This window comes from Nerophis lumbriciformis, linkage group LG07, assembly GCF_033978685.3.
Source record: "Nerophis lumbriciformis linkage group LG07, RoL_Nlum_v2.1, whole genome shotgun sequence".
Classification (NCBI taxonomy): domain Eukaryota; kingdom Metazoa; phylum Chordata; class Actinopteri; order Syngnathiformes; family Syngnathidae; genus Nerophis; species Nerophis lumbriciformis.
The window spans coordinates 47,882,464-47,900,000 of NC_084554.2; the positions used below are offsets into that span (position 1 = coordinate 47,882,464).

Here is a 17,537-nt window from a genome sequence, read left to right on the forward strand (position 1 = left end):
TAAAATTCTGGCAAATGAGCTGCCATTTTTACTGTAAACAAATTGTGGTACTGTTTTGCTATTTACAGTAATACACCGTAAAATACACAGTTGATGTTTTTACAGTAAAAAAACTGGCAGCTGCGTCACCAAAATTTGACCGTAAAAAAAGCAATTTTCTACTTACAGTAAAAAAAAGGTGTACATTTTACAGTAAAATTCTGGCAACCAAGCTGCTAGTTTTTTAGTTATTGTAAAATCTACAGTTGTTTTTACTGTAGAAAACTAGATACTCAGTCACCAGAATTTGACTGAAAAACCGAAATTTTCTATTTGCAGTAAAAAAAAAAAAGCGTACATTTTACAGTAAAATTCTGGCAAATGAGCTGCCATTTTTACTGTGAACAAATTGTGGTACTGTTTTGCTATTTACAGTAATACACCGTAAAATACACAGTTGATGTTTTTACAGTAAAAAAACTGGCAGCTGCGTCACCAAAATTTGACCGTAAAAAAAGCAATTTTCTACTTACAGTAAAAAAAAGGTGTACATTTTACAGTAAAATTCTGGCAACCAAGCTGCTAGTTTTTTAGTTATTGTAAAATCTACAGTTGTTTTTACTGTAGAAAACTAGATACTCAGTCACCAGAATTTGACTGAAAAACCGAAATTTTCTATTTGCAGTAAAAAAAAAAAAGCGTACATTTTACAGTAAAATTCTGGCAAATGAGCTGCCATTTTTACTGTGAACAAATTGTGGTACTGTTTTGCTATTTACAGTAATACACCGTAAAATACACAGTTGATGTTTTTACAGTAAAAAAACTGGCAGCTCCGTCACCAAAATTTGACCGTAAAAAAAGCTATTTTCTACTTACAGTAAAAAAAAAAGGTGTACATTTTACAGTAAAATTCTGGCAACCTAGCTGCCAGTTTTTTAGTTATTGTAAAATCTACAGTTGTTGTTTTTACTGTAGAAAACTAGATACTCAGTTGCCAGAATTTGACTGAAAAACATAAATTTTCTATTTGCAGTATAAAAAAAAAAGCGTACATTTTACAGTAAAATTCTGGCAAATGAGCTGCCATTTTTACTCTAGACAAATTGTGGTACTGTTTGCTATTTACAGTAATACATCGTAAAATACACAGTTGATGTTTTTACAGTAAAAAAAAGTGGCAGCTCAGTCACCAAAATTTGACCGTAAAAAAAGCAATTTTTACTTACAGTAAAAAAGAGCGTACATTTTACAGTAAAATTTGGGCAACCGAGCTGCCAGTGTTTTAGTTATTGTAAAATCTACAGTTGTTGTTTTTACTGTAGAAAACTAGATACTCAGTTGCCAGAATTTGACTGAAAAACATAAATTTTCTATTTGCAGTAAAAAAAAAAAGCATACATTTTACAGTAAAATTCTGGCAAATGAGCTGCCATTTTTACTCTAAACAAATTGTGGTACTGTTTGCTATTTACAGTAATACATCGTAAAATACACAGTTGATGTTTTTACAGTAAAAAAAAGTGGCAGCTCAGTCACCAAAATTTGACCGTAAAAAAAGCAATTTTTACTTACAGTAAAAAAGAGCGTACATTTTACAGTAAAATTTGGGCAACCAAGCTGCCAGTGTTTTAGTTATTGTAAAATCTACAGTTGTTTTTACTGTAGAAAACTAGACTGAAAAACATACATTTTCTATGTGCAATAAAAAAAAAGCGTACATTTTACAGTAAAATTCTGGCAGATGAGCTGCCATTTTTTTTTTACTGTAAACAAGTTGTGGTAATGTTTTGCTATTTACAGTAATACACCGTAAAATATACATTTAATGTTTTTACAGTAAAAAACTGGCACCTCTGTCACCAAAATTTGACCGTAAAAAAAGCAATTTTCTACTTACAGTAAAAAAAAAGGCGGACATTTTACAGTAAAATTCTTTCAACCGAGCTGCCAGTGTTAGTTATTGTAAAATCTACAGTTGTTGTTTTTACTGTAGAAAACTAGATACTCAGTCGCCAGAATTTGACTGAAAAACTGAAATTTTCTATTTGCAGTAAAAAAAAAAAGCGTACATTTTACAGTAACATTCTGGCAAATGAGCTGCCATTTTTACTGTAAACAAATTGTGGTACTGTTTTGCTATTTACAGTAATACACTGTAAAATACACAGTTGATGTTTTTACAGTAAAAAAACTGGCAGCTCAGTCACCAAAATTTGACCGTAAAAAAAGCTATTTTCTACTTACAGTAAAAAAAAAAGGTGTACATTTTACAGTAAAATTCTGGCAACCTAGCTGCCAGTTTTTTAGTTATTGTAAAATCTACAGTTGTTGTTTTTACTGTAGAAAACTAGATACTCAGTTGCCAGAATTTGACTGAAAAACATAAATTTTCTATTTGCAGTAAAAAAAAAAAAACGTACATTTTACAGTAAAATTCTGGCAAATGAGCTGCCATTTTTACTCTAAACAAATTGTGGTACTGTTTGCTATTTACAGTAATACACCGTAAAATACACAGTTGATGTTTTTACAGTAAAAAAAAACTGGCAGCTCCGTCACCAAAATTTGACCGTAAAAAAAGCAATTTTCTACTTACAGTAAAAAAAAGGTGTACATTTTACAGTAAATTTCTGGCAAGTGAGCTGCCAGTGTTTTAGTTATTGTAAAATCTACAGTTGTTGTTTTTACGGTAAAAAACTAGCAACTCAGTCGCCAAAATTTGACTGAAAAACATACATTTTCTATTTGCTGTTAAAAAAAAGTGTACATTTTACGGTAAAATTCTGGCAGATGAGCTGCCATTTTTTACTGTAAACAAATTGTGGTAATGTTTTACTATTTATAGTAATACACCGTAAAATATACATTTAATGTTTTTACGGTAAAAAAAACTGGCAGCTCAGTCACCAAAATTTGGTCATAAAGAAGCACTTTTCTAAAGGTACTGTTTTGCTATTTACAGTAATACACCATAAAATCTGCAGTTATTTTTATGGTAAAAAAATTACAGCTCAGTCACCAAGAAGCAATTTTCTACTGTTTTGCTATTTACAGTAATACACCATAAAATCTGCAGATGTTATTTTTACTATAAAAAACTGGCAGCTCAGTCACCAAAATTTGAACGTAAAAAAGCAATTTTCTACTTAGAGTTTTAAAAAAAAGCGGAAATTTTACAGTAAAATTCTTGCAGATGAGCTGCCATTTTTTACTGTAAAAAATTGTGGCAATGTTTTGCCATTTACAGTAATACACCGTAAAATATACAGTTGATGTTTTTACGGTAAAAAAAAACTGTCAGCTCAGTCACCAAAATGTTATCGTAAAAAAGCAATTTTGTACTTACAAAAAAAGGTTTTACAGTAAAATTCTGGCAACTGAGCTGCCAGTTTTTGACTTATTGTAAAATCGACAGGTTTTTTTGTTTGTTTGTTTTTACCGTAAAAAAACAGCAGTACTGTGTTTCCATTTACAGTAATATACTACCAAAAAACACTTTTACGGTAAAATTATTGCGACAAACTGTTAGTTTTTTTGCGGAAAATGTACAGATTTTTAAATACATTTTACGTAAAAAAATCTAATAATCAAATGCATATAACAGAAAGTAACCAGATATTAACAGTAAATTAATACTGGTTTTGGGAAACTAATACAACAGGAAATGATGCAATATGGTACTAAGTTAAGAGTTTTTGTGATTTCTGATGGTTTGTGAGGGCACCAAAGGTCTTGTATGGCCAAAGTAGGAGCCTTTGTAATATGTCAAATAATATATGGGGATATATTTACCGTCATCAGGCTGCATACATACATATTGTATGGAGATATAGGTTTTAATATACAGTATATGGAATATGTTGCTGTGTGTTGCCAGAGTAAGTACAAGGAGGCCAGTAAGAAGGAGATGGTCAAGAGTTTGTACTCGCTGCTGCCACACACCAAAGACATCCAGCATGCCAAGGAACAGAGTCTGCTCCTCAGCCAGGTACGAACGCCACGTCATGATCAGCGAGGCGTGCGGACGCTGACCTTCTTGTCTGCAGAAGCTGTACAAGGAGGAGGGCAGGAAGGAAGCGGCCTGCAGTTTGTACGCGCACATGCCCCAAACCATCCAGACCGTCTTCGCCAAGGAGCTGAGCAAGGCACAGAGCGACGTAAGCGATCGAAGCAAACGCACACGTCCTGTGTATCGTCCTGCTTGCCGAAGTGTGAACACACACAACAGATGTTGCCTGAGGACACAGACGCTGACCTGCTGCACTCGCACGCACAAAAGCTGCAGGTCGAAAACACACAACGTTCACCGCACGCCCGCAACATGCTAAATGCTAACTAGTAGGGTTCTCCCTATACCAGTATTTTGGTACCAAATTGTATTTTGAGACATTTTGATACTTTTCTAAATACAGGAGACCACAAAAATGGCATTATTGGCTTTATTTTAACATAAAATTGTACGACACAATAAACATACGTTTCTTATTGCAATCATAGAATACTTTTGTCATTAAATAAGATACTAAAAAACGTCTCTCTTAGTAGTAAGTAAGCAAACAAAGGCTCCTAATTTGGCTTTGACTTTATTGTGTAGTTTCTCATTCTATTATTTTGTCAAAAGCAGCAGAAAATTGAATTATTAATCTACTTTATTTACTGTTAAGACCGTATTTCCTTGAATTAGCGCCGGGGCGGTAATTAATTTAAAACCTCTTCTCACTCCGGCGCTTACCAAAGGCATGCGGTAAATTTAGGCCTGCGCTTATAAATGTGAGTGTGATGTAAGGATACCATCATGAAAAGCACATTTAATACAAAAAAACGTTATTATGGTCTTACCTTTACTTATAAATGAAGTCCATGCGCCGCTCCTTTTGAACAAAAGCATCGATAACTTGTTTATAGAAGTCTTCATTATCTTTCTTCAGTTTTAAAAGTCTCTCTGTCTCGATGGAGATCTTCCTTTAATTATTACCTCCTGCTTCGATTGAAAGTCCAGTTTAGAAAACTGTTGTTGTCACTTCTTCTGCAGCCGAGTAGTCGCAAGAATGATCCCTGGGATCACTATAGCGCCCTCTACCACCATGAGGCGGGAGTCATTTAATGACTCATATTTGACACACGCAGCTATATTAATAAAAACATTTTACTGTTCTTTTTAGCATATTCAATAGCTTGGACCTTAAATCCGACTGAATAGCTCTTTATCTTCTTTCTTTTATACGATTTTAAATTATTGAAATTAGCCTCCTCCATTTTGGAAAATGATGCCTTGAAAGGTGAAATGTCACTCGTGACGTGACGAGTTTGACCCGGCGGTAAAACGAGGCATATGCTAATTATTCTGCGAAACGAGTTTGACCCGGCGGTAAAACGAGACATGCGCTAATTATTTTGCGAAACGAGTTTGACCCGGCAGTAAAACGAGGCATGCGGATAATATATACCCGGCGGCAATTCAAGGAAATACGGTACCTGCTTATTTTCTGTTTTAACATGTTCGTAAGCTTCGTATACTTGCAGATTCACGCTGGAAGCCAGTGGCGCAGAGTTGACAGGGTTTTTAATGTGTTTTCACAGCTCTCCAACAGATACGTTTGTGTTGACTTTTCAGTCGCTCCAATCCTCCTCCTCCTCTTCCTGCACCCGGCCGCTCACTGTTAAAGACAACAGATGATTAAAGTAACACGTACCACCTGTGCAATCTAATCATCTGCCAGCTGTGTCGCGTCGTCAGCACATGCTACGTCCCCGTCTGATGGCGCTCTGTTTTCAGCACCAAAGACAGAGGCGGTGACCTTTGCTCCTGCAAGCGCGCTGATCACACTCCCTCTCCACAATGTTCAATCCACATTTCAGTTAAAATGTAATAAGCACTTATTGTTCTGTTGTTTGATACTTTAGTACATTAGTTTTGGGTGATACCACAAATTTGGGTGGCGATCCGATACCTAGTAGATACAGGGTCATACATTGATCATACTTAAAGTCCTCCTCCAGGGACGTATTTCCTAAGTGATAAAAAATATTTACTATTGACAAAATATGGCTCTTGTACTTTGTATCCTTACACTCGATTTCTGTGTAGATCCACCCTTTTTGTTTACATTCAGGAGCGCCAGCTTGAGTTAGCGGTTAGCTATTGTATCCTCCTACGGTATGCAGTGAAGTTTAGCTATTCCTTGTCCTGCAGGGATGATATTCATAAAAAACTTACTTTATTTGTCGCCATCATACTTGCCAACCCTACCAATTTTTCCTGGAGACTCCCAAATTTCAATGCCCCTCCCGAAAATCTCCCGGGGCAACCATTCTCCCGATTTTCACCCGGGCATCAATATTGACTGCCTTTAGCGTCCTCTACAACCTGTCGTCGCGTCCGCTTTTTATCCATACAAACAGTGTGCCGGCCCAGTCACATGTTGTATGCGGCTTCTGCACACACACCTGCAAGACATACTTGATCAATAGCCATACAGGTCACACTGAGGGTGGCCGTATAAACAACTTTAACACTGTTACAAATATGCGCCACACTGTGAACCCACACCAAACAACAATGACAAACACATTTCGGGAGAACATCTGCACCGTAACACAACATAAACACAACAGAACAAATACCTAGAATCCCTTGCAGCCCTAACTCTTCCGGGCTACAATATACCCCCCACTCCCCCCCGCCCCCCCAAGTCTCAAGGTTGGCAAGTATGGTCGCCATCACAAAATCTTCTTTCGTGTTTTTGTATTTATATTATGTTTATAAACTCAGGAAATTTGTCCCTGGACACATGAGGACCTTGACTATGACCAATGTATGATCCTGTAACTACTTGGCATCGGATCGATACCTACATTTGTGGTATCATCCAAAACTAATGTAAAGCATCCAAACAAGAGAAGAATAGATAGAATAGTGTAGATAGAACGTTAGAAAAGAAAGTAAGCAGATATTAACAGTAAATGAACAAGTGGATTAATAATTCATTTTCTACCTCTTGTCCTTAATAATGTTGACAAAATAATAGAATAAAAACGACACAATATGTTACTGCATACGTCAGCAGCTAAATTAGGAGCCTTTGTTTGTTTACTTACTACTAAAAGACAAGTTGTCTTGTATGTTCACTATTTCATTTAAGGACAAACTTGCAATAATAAACATATGTTTAATGTACCCTAAGATTTTTTGTTAAAATAAAGCCAATAATGCAATTTTTGGTGGTCCCCTTTATTTAGAAAAGTATCGAAAAGTACCGAAAAGTATCGAAATACATTTTGGTACCGGTACCAAAATATTGGTATCGGGACAACACTACTAGGAACTGAGAAATTCTGACTTCCCAGTAGAAATGGAACGCACCGTTACTCTCGTTCAAGGCGCACCAACTGATCTTTCTGCTTCTTTCCCGATGTTAACGTAAGCGGATTTTACTCTTTGAAACGTTCACTATTGTTGCAATATGGTTGTTAAAGTTAAGGGTTTTTGTGATTTCTGATGGTTTGTGAGGGCACCAAAGGTCCCGTATGGCAGAGCAGCGCATACAGGACAGTTGAGCTTGTTGTTGTTGTTTTAGCTTGTTGTTTATAATTGAATAATGAATCACCTCCTTGTTATTTTTGTTTGATATACAGTACCGTTTAGCACTTTATGTCGTGTTCAAAGTGTACAAGACTTCACTACAATATATGTTTTTGTCGAGACATTATTCATATTTACATTGTTTTTTATGGATAAATGTGCTTCACTATACAAACCTATCAATTCACGAGCCCTGTTCAAGAACCAATAATAATAATTAGAGATGTCCGATAATATCGGACTGACGATATTATCGGCCGATAAATGCTTTAAAATGTAATATCGGAAATTATCGATATCGGATTCAAATAGTAAAATTTATGACTTTTTAAAACGCCGCTGTGTACACGGACGTAGGGAGAAGTACAGAGCGCCAATAAACCTTAAAGGCACTGCCTTTGCGTGCCGGCCCAGTCACATAATATCTACGGCTTTTTACACACACAAGTGAATGCAAGGCCACTGAGGGTGGCCGTATAAACAACTTTAACACTGTTACAAATATGCGCCACACTGTGAACCCACACCAAACAAGAATGACATACACATTTCGGGAGAACACCCGCACCGTAACACAACATAAACACAACAGAACAAATACCCAGAACCCCTTGCAGCACTAACTCTTCCGGGACGCTACAATATACACCCCCCGCCCTCACAACCCCGCCCACCTCAACCTCCTCATGCTCTCTCAGGGAGAGCATGTCCCAAATTCCAAGCTGCTGTTTTGAGGCATGTTAAAAAAAAATAATGCACTTTGTGACTTCAATAATAAATATGGCAATTTTTTCCATAACTTGAGTTGATTTATTTTGGAAAACCTTGTTACATTGTTTAATGCATCCAGCGGGGCATCACAACAAAATCGGTATCGGTTGATATCGGAATCGGTAATTAAGAGTTGGACAATATCGGATATCGGCAAAAAAGCCATTATCGGACATCTCTAATAATAATCGATAATCCAGGTTTGACTGTAACTGCGTTTGCCAGTGTTGGCCTGCGGGGGGCAGCACATTAAACTGCTTTCATGTTTGAAGCGCTAACTGGAGCGTAGAACCAGACAACAAAAAATTGACGCCTTTTGAAAAAATTTGTTTTATCGGTCCCCCATAGAAGTTCTACAAGGAGAAGTTTAACCGCGAGAAAGGCAAGTCGGGCTACGCCAACATGGAGACGCTGCCCGAGGTGGAGCACGCCATGGAGGTCAACAGGAACCAGAGCGACGTAAATGCAACCGCAGCGAGGAAAACGTGAGCTGGCGTCATGCTCGCCCACGTCTCACCGTGTCTGCGCTGATCACAGGTCAGCTACAGGAAGGGGAGGGAGGAGCTTTGCCGCTACAACACGGCGCCCGACAGAGCGGACATTGTCAGCGCAACCAACGCGGCTAAACTGGCCAGCGACGTGAGTGTGTGTGTTGACGTGTGTGTGCATGGCAACCACTTTGTAGCCTGGTCGCCGTGACAACCGTGTGATGAATTATAGAAACATCCCTCTTAATGTATCATGCATGCCCCGCTTGAATTATTTGTACGTGCGGCGCCCACAGGTGGCCTACAGGAGTAATGGCAGGCAGCTGGTCTTGAGCGACGCGTCACTTCTCGCCCGGACGGACATCCATCACGCCAAGGAAGCGTCCAAGCTGGCCAGCCAGGTAACAAGATACCCACAATGCATCAGGTGTGTGGCCCAACATAGAAGAAAAAAAAATCCCTCCTTGCAGGTGAAGTACAAGCAAGCATCAGAGCCGCACGCTCGACCTCGTTACAACCCTCTGGAGTGCCTGTCCTTCAAACACACACAAGCGGCGGCGGCGCTCGCCAGTCAGGTGAGAAAAAGCACATACTTTGCTAAATTATTTTATATGGCCCGCCATATGTCATTTTATGTGGTTCGCTACATTATTTTATATGGCCTGCTACATCATTATGTAGTTCGGAGCGTAATTTATGTGGCCTGCCACATGTTTAAAAATGGCCCGTGGCGTTATTTTATGTGGTTTGCTACATTATTTTATTATGCCCTCCACTTCATTTATTGTGGCCCGCTACGTCATTTTTTGTGAACCACCAAGTCATTTTAAGTGGTTCACTACAATATTTCATGTGGCCCCACAACATTTTATGTGGCCCGCCATATAATTGTATGTGGTTCGCTACGTTATTTTGCGTGGCCCGCCACATCATTTATTGTGGTTCACTACATTATTTTACGTGACCCACCACGTCATTTATTGTGGTTCGCTACGTTATTTTGCGTGGCCCGCCACGTCATTTATTGTGGTTCGCTACATTATTTTATGTGGCCCACCACGTCATTTATTGTGGTTCGCTACATTATTTTACATGGCCTGCTACATCATTATGTAGTTCAGAGCGTAATTTTATGTGGCCTGCCACCTATTTAAAAATTGCCCGCGACGTTATTTTATGTGGTTTGCTATATTATTTTATATTGACCTCCAGTTCATTTATTGTGGCCCGCTACGTCATTTTTTGTGAACCACCAAGTCATTTTAAGTGGTTCACTACAATATTTTGTGTGGCCCCACAACATTTTACGTGGCCCGCCATATAATTGTATGTGGTTCGCTACGTTATTTTGCGTGGCCCGCCACGTCATTTATTGTGGTTCACTACATTATTTTACGTGGCCCGCCACGTCATTTATTGTGGTTCGCTACATTATTTTACGTGGCCCACCACGTCATTTATTGTGGTTCGTTACGTTATTTTATGTGGCCCGCCACGTCATTTATTGTGGTTCGCTACATTATTTTACGTGTCCCACCACGTCATTTATCGTGGTTCGCTACGTTATTTTACGTGGCCCGCCACGTCATTTATTGTGGTTCGCTACATTAGTTTACGTGGCCCACCACGTCATTTATTGTGGTTCGCTACATTATTTTACATGGCCTGCTACATCATTATGTAGTTCGGAGCGTCATTTTATGTGGCCTGCCACCTATTTAAAAATTGCCCGCGACGTTATTTTATGTGGTTTGCTATATTATTTTATATTGACCTCCACTTCATTTATTGTGGCCCGCTACGTCATTTTTTGTGAACCACCAAGTCATTTTAAGTGGTTCACTACAATATTTTGTGTGGCCCCACAACATTTTATGTGGCCCGCCATATAATTGTATGTGGTTCGCTACGTTATATTGTGTGGCCCGCCACGTCATTTATTGTGGTTCACTACATTATTTTACGTGACCCACCACGTCATTTATCGTGGTTCGCTACGTTATTTTGCGTGGCCCGCCACGTCATTTATTGTGGTTTGCTACATTATTTTACGTGGCCCACCACGTCATTTATTGTGGTTCGCTACATTATTTTACATGGCCTGCTACATCATTATGTAGTTCGGAGCGTCATTTTATGTGGCCTGCCACCTATTTAAAAATTGCCCGCGACGTTATTTTATGTGGTTTGCTATATTATTTTATATTGACCTCCACTTCATTTATTGTGGCCCGCTACGTCATTTTTTGTGAACCACCAAGTCATTTTAAGTGGTTCACTACAATATTTTGTGTGGCCCCACAACATTTTACGTGGCCCGCCATCTAATTGTATGTGGTTCGCTACGTTATATTGTGTGGCCCGCCACGTCATTTATTGTGGTTCACTACATTATTTTACGTGGCCCGCCACGTCATTTATTGTGGTTCGCTACGTTATTTTGCATGGCCTGCCACGTCATTTATTGTGGTTCGCTACATTATTTTACGTGGCCCACCACGTCATTTATTGTGGTTCGCTACATTATTTTACATGGCCTGCTACATCATTATGTAGTTCGGAGCGTAATTTTATGTGGCCTGCCACCTATTTAAAAATTGCCCGCGACGTTATTTTATGTGGTTTGCTATATTATTTTATATTGACCTCCACTTCATTTATTGTGGCCCGCTACGTAATTTTTTGTGAACCACCAAGTCATTTTAAGTGGTTCACTACAATATTTTGTGTGGCCCCACAACATTTTACGTGGCCCGCCATATAATTGTATGTGGTTCGCTACGTTATTTTGTGTGGCCCGCCACGTCATTTATTGTGGTTCACTACATTATTTTACGTGACCCACCACGTCATTTATTGTGGTTCGCTAAATTATTTTATATGGCCCGCCACACCATTTATTGTGGATCGCTACATTATGTTATATGGCCTGCTACATCATTATGTAGTTCGGAGCGTAATTTATGTGGCCTGCCACATGTTTAAAAATGGCCCGCGGCGTTATTTTATGTGGTTTGCTACATTATTTTATTATGCCCTCCACTTCATTTATTGTGGCCCGCTTCGTCATTTTATGTGAACCACCAAGTCATTTTAAGTGGTTCACTACAATATTTCATGTGGCCCCACAACATTTTACGTGGCCCGCCATATAATTGTATGTGGTTCGCTACGTTATTTTGCGTGGCCCGCCACGTCATTTATTGTGGTTCACTACATTATTTTACGTGACCCACCACGTCATTTATCGTGGTTCGCTACGTTATTTTGCGTGGCCCGCCACGTCATTTATTGTGGTTTGCTACATTATTTTACGTGGCCCACCACGTCATTTATTGTGGTTCGCTACATTATTTTACATGGCCTGCTACATCATTATGTAGTTCGGAGCGTCATTTTATGTGGCCTGCCACCTATTTAAAAATTGCCCGCGACGTTATTTTATGTGGTTTGCGATATTATTTTATATTGCCCTCCACTTCATTTATTGTGGCCCGCTACGTCATTTTTTGTGAACCACCAAGTCATTTTAAGTGGTTCACTACAATATTTTGTGTGGCCCCACAACATTTTATGTGGCCCGCCATATAATTGTATGTGGTTCGCTACGTTATATTGTGTGGCCCGCCACGTCATTTATTGTGGTTTGCTACATTATTTTACGTGGCCCACCACGTCATTTATTGTGGTTTGCTACATTATTTTACATGGCCTGCTACATCATTATGTAGTTCGGAGCGTAATTTTACGTGGCCTGCCACCTATTTAAAAATTGCCCGCGACGTTATTTTATGTGGTTTGCTATATTATTTTATATTGACCTCCACTTCATTTATTGTGGCCCGCTACGTAATTTTTTGTGAACCACCAAGTCATTTTAAGTGGTTCACAACATTTTACGTGGCCCGCCATATAATTGTATGTGGTTCGCTACGTTATTTTGCGTGGCCCGCCACGTCATTTATTGTGGTTCACTACATTATTTTATGTGGCCCGCCACGTCATTTATTGTGGTTCGCTACATTATTTTACGTGGCCCGCCACGTCATTTATTGTGGTTCGTTACGTTATTTTGTGTGGCCCGCCACGTCATTTATTGTGGTTCGCTACATTATTTTATGTGGCCCACCACGTCATTTATCGTGGTTCGCTACGTTATTTTACGTGGCCCGCCACGTCATTTATTGTGGTTCGCTACATTAGTTTACGTGGCCCACCACGTCATTTATTGTGGTTCGCTACATTATTTTATATAGCCTGCTACACCATTATGTAGTTCGGAGCGTAATTTTATGTGGCCTGCCACCTATTTAAAAATTGCCCGCGACGTTATTATATGTGGTTTGCTACATTATTTTATTATGCCCTGCACTTCATTTATTGTGGCCCGCTACGTCATTTTATGTGAACCACCGAGTCATTTTATTTGGTTCACTACAATATATTATGTGGCCTGCCATATAAGTGTAAGTAGTTCGCTACGTTATTTTACGTGGCCCGCCACGCCATTTATTGTGGTGCGCTACATTATTTCACACGGCCTGCTACATCATTTTATGTAGTTCACAGCGTAATTTTAGTTGGCCCGCCACATATTTTAAAATGACCCGCAACTTTATTTTATGTGGTTCGCTCCATTATTTTATTTTGCCCTCCGCTTCATTTATTGTGGCCCGCTACGTCATTTTATGTGGTCCGCCAAGTCATTTTATGTGGTTCGCTACATTATTTTACATGGCCAGCCACATCATTTACTGTGGCCCACCACATCAATGGCCTGCTACATCATTTATCGTGGCCCGTCACGACATTTTATGTTCACCGCGTAATTTTATGTGGCACGCCACATATTTTAAAGCCACATCATTTATTGTGGCGCGCCACATCAATTTATGTGGTTCGCGACATTATTTATTGTGTCAGCGACATGATTTTATGTCGCCCGCCACATGTTTTTGTATGGTCTACCACTTTATCTCAAGTGCCGCCACATTATTTCATGTGGCCTGCCAAATTATTTCAAGTGGTTTGCTACATTATTTTATGTAGCCCGCCACATAGTTTTATGTGGTTGACCACGTTATTTTACGCGGCCCGCTATGTAATTTCATGTGGTTTGCAACTTTATTTATTGTGGCCCGCCACATCATTTTATGTGGGTTGCTACATCATTTAATGTGACCCGCCACGTCATTTATTGTGGCGCGCAACATCAATTTATGTGGTTCGCTACATTAATTAATGTGTCCGCGACATGATTTTGCATGGTCTGCCACTTTATTTCATGTGGCCCGCCATTTATTTTATGTGGTTGACCACATTATTTATTTTGGCCCACCACATTATTTATTGTGGTTCGCTACATTATTTTACGTGGCCCACCACGTCATTTATTGTGGTTCGCTACATTATTTTACATGGCCTGCTACATCATTATGTAGTTCGGAGCGTAATTTTACGTGGCCTGCCACCTATTTAAAAATTGCCCGCGGCGTTATTTTATGTGGTTTGCTATATTATTTTATATTGACCTCCACTTCATTTATTGTGGCCCGCTACGTAATTTTTTGTGAACCACCAAGTCATTTTAAGTGGTTCACTACAATATTTTGTGTGGCCCCACAACATTTTACGTGGCCCGCTATATAATTGTATGTGGTTCGCTACGTTATTTTGCGTGGCCCGCCACGTCATTTATTGTGGTTCACTACATTATTTTACGTGGCCCGCCACGTCATTTATTGTGGTTCGCTACATTATTTTACGTGGCCCGCCACGTCATTTATTGTGGTTCGTTACGTTATTTTGTGTGGCCCGCCACGTCATTTATTGTGGTTCGCTACATTATTTTATGTGGCCCACCACGTCATTTATCGTGGTTCGCTACGTTATTTTACGTGGCCCGCCACGTCATTTATTGTGGTTCGCTACATTAGTTTACGTGGCCCACCACGTCATTTATTGTGGTTCGCTACATTATTTTATATAGCCTGCTACACCATTATGTAGTTCGGAGCGTAATTTTATGTGGCCTGCCACCTATTTAAAAATTGCCCGCGACGTTATTATATGTGGTTTGCTACATTATTTTATATTGCCTGCACTTCATTTATTGTGGCCCGCTACGTCATTTTATGTGAACCACCGAGTCATTTTATTTGGTTCACTACAATATTTTATGTGGCCTGCCATATAAGTGTAAGTAGTTCGCTACGTTATTTTACGTGGCCCGCCACGCCATTTATTGTGGTGCGCTACATTATTTCACACGGCCTGCTACATCATTTTATGTAGTTCACAGCGTAATTTTAGTTGGCCCGCCACATATTTTAAAATGACCCGCAACTTTATTTTATGTGGTTCGCTCCATTATTTTATTTTGCCCTCCGCTTCATTTATTGTGGCCCGCTACGTCATTTTATGTGGTCCGCCAAGTCATTTTATGTGGTTCGCTACATTATTTTACATGGCCAGCCACATCATTTACTGTGGCCCACCACATCAATGGCCTGCTACATCATTTATCGTGGCCCGTCACGACATTTTATGTTCACCGCGTAATTTTATGTGGCACGCCACATATTTTAAAGCCACATCATTTATTGTGGCGCGCCACATCAATTTATGTGGTTCGCGACATTATTTATTGTGTCAGCGACATGATTTTATGTCGCCCGCCACATGTTTTTGTATGGTCTACCACTTTATCTCAAGTGCCGCCACATTATTTCATGTGGCCTGCCAAATTATTTCAAGTGGTTTGCTACATTATTTTATGTAGCCCGCCACATAGTTTTATGTGGTTGACCACGTTATTTTACGCGGCCCGCTATGTAATTTCATGTGGTTTGCAACTTTATTTATTGTGGCCCGCCACATCATTTTATGTGGGTTGCTACATCATTTAATGTGACCCGCCACGTCATTTATTGTGGCGCGCAACATCAATTTATGTGGTTCGCTACATTAATTAATGTGTCCGCGACATGATTTTGCATGGTCTGCCACTTTATTTCATGTGGCCCGCCATTTATTTTATGTGGTTGACCACATTATTTATTTTGGCCCACCACATTATTTATTGTGGTTCGCTACATTATTTTACGTGGCCCACCACGTCATTTATTGTGGTTCGCTACATTATTTTACATGGCCTGCTACATCATTATGTAGTTCGGAGCGTAATTTTACGTGGCCTGCCACCTATTTAAAAATTGCCCGCGGCGTTATTTTATGTGGTTTGCTATATTATTTTATATTGACCTCCACTTCATTTATTGTGGCCCGCTACGTAATTTTTTGTGAACCACCAAGTCATTTTAAGTGGTTCACTACAATATTTTGTGTGGCCCCACAACATTTTACGTGGCCCGCTATATAATTGTATGTGGTTCGCTACGTTATTTTGCGTGGCCCGCCACGTCATTTATTGTGGTTCACTACATTATTTTACGTGGCCCGCCACGTCATTTATTGTGGTTCGCTACATTATTTTACGTGGCCCGCCACGTCATTTATTGTGGTTCGTTACGTTATTTTGTGTGGCCCGCCACGTCATTTATTGTGGTTCGCTACATTATTTTATGTGGCCCACCACGTCATTTATCGTGGTTCGCTACGTTATTTTACGTGGCCCGCCACGTCATTTATTGTGGTTCGCTACATTAGTTTACGTGGCCCACCACGTCATTTATTGTGGTTCGCTACATTATTTTATATAGCCTGCTACACCATTATGTAGTTCGGAGCGTAATTTTATGTGGCCTGCCACCTATTTAAAAATTGCCCGCGACGTTATTATATGTGGTTTGCTACATTATTTTATATTGCCTGCACTTCATTTATTGTGGCCCGCTACGTCATTTTATGTGAACCACCGAGTCATTTTATTTGGTTCACTACAATATTTTATGTGGCCTGCCATATAAGTGTAAGTAGTTCGCTACGTTATTTTACGTGGCCCGCCACGCCATTTATTGTGGTGCGCTACATTATTTCACACGGCCTGCTACATCATTTTATGTAGTTCACAGCGTAATTTTAGTTGGCCCGCCACATATTTTAAAATGACCCGCAACTTTATTTTATGTGGTTCGCTCCATTATTTTATTTTGCCCTCCGCTTCATTTATTGTGGCCCGCTACGTCATTTTATGTGGTCCGCCAAGTCATTTTATGTGGTTCGCTACATTATTTTACATGGCCAGCCACATCATTTACTGTGGCCCACCACATCAATGGCCTGCTACATCATTTATCGTGGCCCGTCACGACATTTTATGTTCACCGCGTAATTTTATGTGGCACGCCACATATTTTAAAGCCACATCATTTATTGTGGCGCGCCACATCAATTTATGTGGTTCGCTACATTATTTATTGTGTCAGCGACATGATTTTACGTGGTCCGCCACATGTTTTTGTATGGTCTACCACTTTATCTCAAGTGGCCTGCCAAATTATTTCATGTGGTTTGCTACATTATTTTATGTAGCCCGCCACATCATTGTATGTGGTTGACCACGTTATTTTATGCGGCCCGCTATGTAATTTCATGTGGTTTGCAACTTTATTTATTGTGGCCCGCCACATCATTTTATGTGGGTTGCTACATTATTTAATGTGACCCGCCACGTCATTTATTGTGGCGCGCAACATCAATTTATGTGGTTCGCTACATTAATTAATGTGTCCGCGACATGATTTTGCATGGTC

General features: G+C 39.6%; 1 protein-coding gene across 1 annotated transcript in view; it reads left to right on the plus strand.

Annotated features, from left to right (window-relative positions):
- The window catches only part of LOC133609410 (uncharacterized), a 68,242-nt gene that overhangs the window by 36,818 nt on the left and 13,887 nt on the right, over positions 1-17,537 (plus strand). Inside the window, exons 30-35 of the mRNA XM_061964979.2 lie at positions 3,860-3,970; positions 4,029-4,139; positions 8,684-8,794; positions 8,873-8,974; positions 9,120-9,224; positions 9,294-9,398. Of these exons, the coding sequence (XP_061820963.1) occupies positions 3,860-3,970; positions 4,029-4,139; positions 8,684-8,794; positions 8,873-8,974; positions 9,120-9,224; positions 9,294-9,398 (645 nt within the window). The remainder of the gene's footprint in view (positions 1-3,859; positions 3,971-4,028; positions 4,140-8,683; positions 8,795-8,872; positions 8,975-9,119; positions 9,225-9,293; positions 9,399-17,537) is intronic.